This window comes from Tamandua tetradactyla, chromosome 9 (genome assembly GCF_023851605.1).
Source record: "Tamandua tetradactyla isolate mTamTet1 chromosome 9, mTamTet1.pri, whole genome shotgun sequence".
NCBI classification, from domain to species: Eukaryota; Metazoa; Chordata; class Mammalia; order Pilosa; family Myrmecophagidae; genus Tamandua; species Tamandua tetradactyla.
In genome coordinates this window covers 151434-156708 of record NC_135335.1, presented here as the reverse complement: position 1 = coordinate 156708, position 5275 = coordinate 151434, and the positions used below count along the sequence as shown (strand labels likewise).

The window sequence follows — 5275 nt, the reverse complement described above, 5'->3', positions numbered from 1 at the left end:
CGCCCTCAGCAGCCCCCATGCAAAGCCCAGGCCCTCATGTCCACGGAGGGGGACTTGCAGCCAGCCCCCCGCGGGTGCCACCCCACCCACCTCTGAAACCCAAAAACGACTCTCTGGGGCCAAGCCCTGGAGTGGGCGCCCCTCCCCGTCGCGAGAAAACAGGTCAGAACCTATAACCGCCCCCCTCCCCCGTCAGGGAGAACCAAGCCCGCCTGGAAATGACATTCTGCGGGAGCCTCGGCCCGGGGCGGGGCCCCGGCAGCCTATAAAGCACCCCGCGGGGAGCGGGCGGCCGCTTTCCCTCGCAACTTGCCTCCCGAACCCCAGTTCAGTGCTTCTGCCTCCCCCAGTCCCGCGAGATGCACAAGGAGGAGCACGAGGTGGCCATGCTGGGGACCCCCGCCAGCTCTGCCCCTGCTGGGCCCACCATCATCAGCATCCAGGGCGAGACCAGCGTGCCGGACCACGTGGTCTGGTCCATGTTCAACGCGCTCTTCATGAACTTCTGCTGCCTGGGCTTCGCGGCCTACGCCTACTCCGTGAAGGTGTGCGGGGGCGCGCGGGGGTGCGGTGCGGGGTAGGGGTCCCGAGAGAGCTGCGGGGACGCGCAGGGGAGGGGCGGGGCGGGGTGAGGGGACCCGAGAGAAGGGCGGAGGGGCGCGGGGGTACGGCGGGGGTGGGAGTGGGGTCCCAAGAGAACTGCGGGGGAGCGGGGGGGTCCCGAGAGAAGGGCGGGGCGCGCGGGGGTGCGGCGGAAGGAGTCTGGAGAGAAGAGCGGGGAAGCACGGGGGGGGGGCGGGGGGGTCCCGAGAGAAGGGCGGGGCCGAGCGGGTTTACAGCGGGGGTGGGGTGGGGGTGGGTTCCCAAGAGAACTGCGGGTGGGGGGGGCAGCTCACAGCCTCCTAGAGAAATGTGGAGCTCACCTTCAGTTTAGGGTCTCCCCGAAAGCAAGAGGGACTCACAGGGACCTGGTGGCCAGGAGGGTGACTGTCCAGCCTGGGGCCACAGCAGAGGTCAGCGGGTCCTGGGGCTGTTGGTCTCTGCAAGGAGGTCCGGGCCCAGGAGGTGACAGGTGGGTGGGGACATGGAGGCCAGGGACCCCTGCGGGCCGCCAGCACCTGGCTCTCAGCGGCCCCTGTCGGGGTCCCCTCACATTCTGGCTCCCCCAGTCCAGGGACCGGAAGATGGTGGGTGACATCACGGGGGCCCAGAGCTACGCGTCCACCGCCAAGTGCCTGAACATCTGCGCCCTGGTCTTCAGCCTGCTCATGACCATCGTGCTCATTGTTCTCATGGTTACCGGCGCGCTCGCATTCAGCCACGCTGTTCAACAGCATGGATACAATCACAGAGGCTACTAGAAGCTGCTCTACCCCCGTCTCAAGCCCGCACCATCCCTCGCTGACCCTGCGTCTGGGGTGCTGACCGGCCCCTACAAACCCCTTCTATACCAGCTTCTGGCACACTTGTCTGTGCCGCATGAACACAATAAAGCACTGCGTGTCTCCTGTGTGGGATGTCTGCTGGGGGGGGCAGTGCTGTGCGTCTCCTGCCTGGTCTGAGGCTGAGCCGAAGGGTCACCCCTCATCCACCGTGTCCCCTGCTCTCCTGGGCCCAGGGGCTTGCGTGGGCTGGTGTGGCAGGGACCGGAGCCCCCTTGGCTCTGGACGTCCCTCCCTGGCCCCAAGCCAGGGTGACACCTGTGTGTCCCATGCCCTCTGGGCTAGGAAAGTTTTGCAGCCATCAGCCCTGGACTGTGGACCCCTCTGGATGTGACCTCTGTCCCCATCTCCCGGATGCGGACGGCAAGGGCCCCAGACCCCACTGGACTGAGGGGGAGTGCCTGGGACTGAAACCAGGGTGGTCAGGGCGGGCAGCTGTCCAGCAACCCAAGAAGTGTCCCCAGCACACTGAGGTCGTGGGGTGTGAGTGAGTGTGGATGTGGCAGGGCTCGGGCTGCCCCTCAGATAGGTGGGCACCACCGTGGACTGACTCAGGGCTTCCACCCAGCCCCAGAGGCGTCAGGAAGGGGAGTGGACCTGGGTCGGTGGTGGGTGGTGGGGAAGGCGGGCTGACCTAGGCACCCACACCTCCCTGCGCCCCCCCCTCCCCCGCGCGTTCCGACATCTGAGAGTGCTGATGCAGCTGCGTCACCAGGCCCCTTTGCACAGTGCAGCCAGGACGCGCTGGAAGGGCAGCTGGGCACCCGAGGCCTGGGGCAGCCCCATCAGGCGACCACGAGGTCGGGACTCAACGGGAAAGCCCCGGAGGTCAGACCGGAGGAGAGTGGCCGAGGGGCTGCGGGGGGGGGGTGTGGAGGGGGGGGAATGCGGGGGCCCTGGATGGCGAGTTCCCCCCGGGGTCCCCCGCGTGGAGGCCCTGCTCCTCAGTCTTCTGCACTGCCCGCAGGCTCTGACGCCTTCTCGCCTCCCGCCGACCCCCCTCCCGCGAGCCTCCGGGCGCCTTGGATGCGCGCCCACCGGAATGGCGACTGCACTGTGCTGCTCGCCAAGGGCTGCAACCTCCGCTCCCGCCATCCTCCCTGACTCGGCTATGCTCACGGGCCTTGCCTTGGCCGCCAAGCAGCAGGGAAGCCATGGAGCCGCTTCTGGGCAGAGCCGCGGAGAGCGGGCGTCGTCCTCCCCGCCCCCTGCTCCGGCCGCCGCCATCCTGGAAGCAGGTGCCCGCGCCCTTGTCCGGCCGGGCCCCCGGGGGTGCAGCACCCAGGCCCCACCACCACTGCGCCCTCTGGAGTCGCAGCCCGAGCACGAAACAAGCCCTCCCTGCAGACCACTGCGATCCGGGCTGGTTGTGTCCACAGCACCAGCCAGTTCATCCCGACCGCACAGAAGTGAGTCCTGAGAGCGCAGCGGTGACTTGGGGAGAAAGAGGCAGAACCGCTGCTCTGCCCGACGCAGCGGGAACCGGGCAGAAACTGTCCAAAACAGCCGCATGGGGCGTCGGAGTCCAGGGCAGCTGAGGGCGGCCGCCCGGGAAGCGGAGGGAGGGCGGCCGAGGCGGTGAGAAACGCCGCCCGCAGCGTCCCGCGACCGCGCCGTCGGGGCAGCAGGGCGGCTGCGGGAGGGCTCTGCCCGGGCTCAGGGGGGCCCCAGCCGGCCGCGGAATCCAGAGCGGCAGGGAAGGCTCAGCGGGCCCCGCCCTCCGCCCGTCGGGGCCGCGCAGCGTGGTGGGCGGGGAGCCCCAGGTCGCCATCTGCCGGACAGCCCGGAAAGTGCAGGCCGGGCACGTGCGAGAATAAAGGGCTTTTTGCTCTCTCTCCTGACCCTCTGCCCAAGACCTGTGGCTCCCTCTGCGCCCCTTGCAGGGTCCCTGGGCCTGTTGTGCTGGGAAATGCCGATGGACCAATGCCAAAGAAGAGCCTTAACAGGCACCCAGTCAACCACAGAATCCTAGAGAACAGAGGGAAACTGAATTCCCGAATAAGCTTATCAAGGTAATCGATGCTCAGATATCAGCAAAAAACACAAAGCATCCTGTAACTCTGGAAGGTATGGTCCAGTCAAAGGAAGAGATTTTGAAAAACATTTTGCATACTCCCTCTTTTTGTCTTTTGTGGTGGTGTGGAGCTGTTATGTACCCCAGAAAAGGCTGTGGTTTCTTTTTTTTGCATGGGCAGGCACTGGGAATTGAACCTGGGTCCTCGGGCATGGCAGGCAAGCATTCTTACCTGCTGAGCCACCGTGGCCCACCAAGGCTGTGGTTTTTTAACACATGCCAGTGGGTGCAGAGCCGCTACAGGCCGGGTCTTTAGATTAGATTGTTTCAATTGAGACGTGGCCCACCCTAGCTGAGGTGAGTCTTAATCTTTTACTTACATTCTTTACGAGAAGCCAAAGGGCAGACAAGTGTGGAGAGAGCTCAGAGAGAAATACCAAGAGAGCGCTAAAAGAGAGAAGCCTGGAGAGGTTAGCAGGGACACACAGAAGCTGAAAGGAGCAGAACTCAGAAAGAAGAGCCAGCTTGATGCATGGGGCACATAGAGCAGTTGTGGTCCCACACCCAGAAATGATTTCCCCATCAGAGAGCCACACCCCCTATGTGATGAGGCCTCAGGACTGAAGACAGCTTGGGCAGACGTGTGACCTGAGGAGTCGAGAGTGGACAAGTGACATGCTGAGGCTGCTGCAGGACCGTCTCAGGGCTGGCAGGTAGACGCGAAGGCACCGCCTGGCCCGTGCTTCCTGCTGTTTGTGACTCTTGATTCTGCGGACACTCTCCCAGCATCCCTGCGAGGAGCTCTTTAGTGCAGAAAGCTTTCTTCTGAGGGCGACCCTCTTGAGTTGAACAGACTGACTGTGGAATCTTGCACTAGATTTGCTTTGTCCAATCCTCGCTCTGCAGGGCAGGCTCAGCATCTCTGTTCGGGCAGAAACACCTGGTCTGAGAGCTCAGCACCTGGCCTCTGGTTCCCAAAATGAAGTCCTGGGTCTGGGGGTCCACTGGGGTCTTCAAGCATACCAGTCTCATGAGTAGGTCCAGTCCATTTATCATATTATTCAAGTTCTCTGTTTCTTTACTGACCCTCCGTATAGATGTCCCATCTAGGGAGGAGCATGGTGGTCTGAGTCTCCCATTATTACTGTAGAGATGTCCAGGATGCTCGTCAGGGTTGAGAGGGGCAGCAAGTCCATTCGGTGGGGAAAGAACTGTCTCTTTAATGAGACACATAAAGGGTCAGGGGCTGAGGGATTTCAGAGTCGAGAGGTCCTCCTAGAGGTTTTTCTTATGCATTATATAGATACCGCTTTTTTAGTTTAGGGTGTATTGGAGTGGATGGAGGGAAGTACCTGAAACTGTAGACCTGTGTTCCAGGAGCCTTATTCTTGAAGACGATTGTGTAACTACACAGCTTCTACAATGTGACTGTGCGATTGTGAAAACCTGGTCTGATGCTCCTTTTGTCCAGGGTATGGACAGATGAGTAAAAAAATTTATAGATAAAATATAAATAAATAAATAATGGGCTAAGGGGTAAAATAAATTGGGTAAGTTGAAATACTGGTGGTCAATGAGAGGGAAGGGTATGTATGAGTTTTTTCTTTTTTCTTTTTATTTCTTTTTCTGGAGTGATGCAAATGTTCTACAAATGATCATGGTGATGAATACACAACTATGTGATAGTATTGTGAGCCACTGATTGTATACCATAGATGAACTATAAGTGTGTGAAGATTTGTCGATAAAAATATCAAAAAAAGAAAAAAAAGAATTGTCTCTTCAACAAAAGACTACAAGAGTCAAGATTACAAGTGCT

General features: G+C 60.6%; 2 protein-coding genes across 2 annotated transcripts; both read left to right on the top strand.

Annotated features, from left to right (window-relative positions):
• Positions 1-229: 229 nt before the first annotated feature.
• LOC143646404 (interferon-induced transmembrane protein 1-like) lies at positions 230-1512 on the top strand. The gene is made up of 2 exons (XM_077115212.1): positions 230-545; positions 1170-1512. Exons 1-2 carry the CDS (start codon positions 360-362, stop codon positions 1359-1361), a joined length of 378 nt encoding a protein of 125 aa, XP_076971327.1. The 5' UTR covers positions 230-359; the 3' UTR covers positions 1362-1512.
• Positions 1513-2085: 573 nt separating this feature from the next.
• LOC143646405 (uncharacterized) lies at positions 2086-3115 on the top strand. The gene is made up of 2 exons (XM_077115213.1): positions 2086-2270; positions 2410-3115. The coding sequence occupies exon 2, from the start codon at positions 2485-2487 to the stop codon at positions 2860-2862; it is 378 nt and encodes a 125-aa protein (XP_076971328.1). The 5' UTR covers positions 2086-2270; positions 2410-2484; the 3' UTR covers positions 2863-3115.
• The last annotated feature ends 2160 nt before the right edge of the window (positions 3116-5275 follow it).

Coding starts and splice junctions, on each gene's coding strand:
- LOC143646404 (XM_077115212.1), top strand. CDS start 360: ATGCACAAGGAGGAGCACGAGGTGGCCATGCTGGGGACCCCCGCCAGC. Junction 546..1,169: donor CCTACGCCTACTCCGTGAAG/GTGTGCGGGGGC, acceptor TGGCTCCCCCAG/TCCAGGGACCGGAAGATGGT.
- LOC143646405 (XM_077115213.1), top strand. CDS start 2,485: ATGGCGACTGCACTGTGCTGCTCGCCAAGGGCTGCAACCTCCGCTCCC.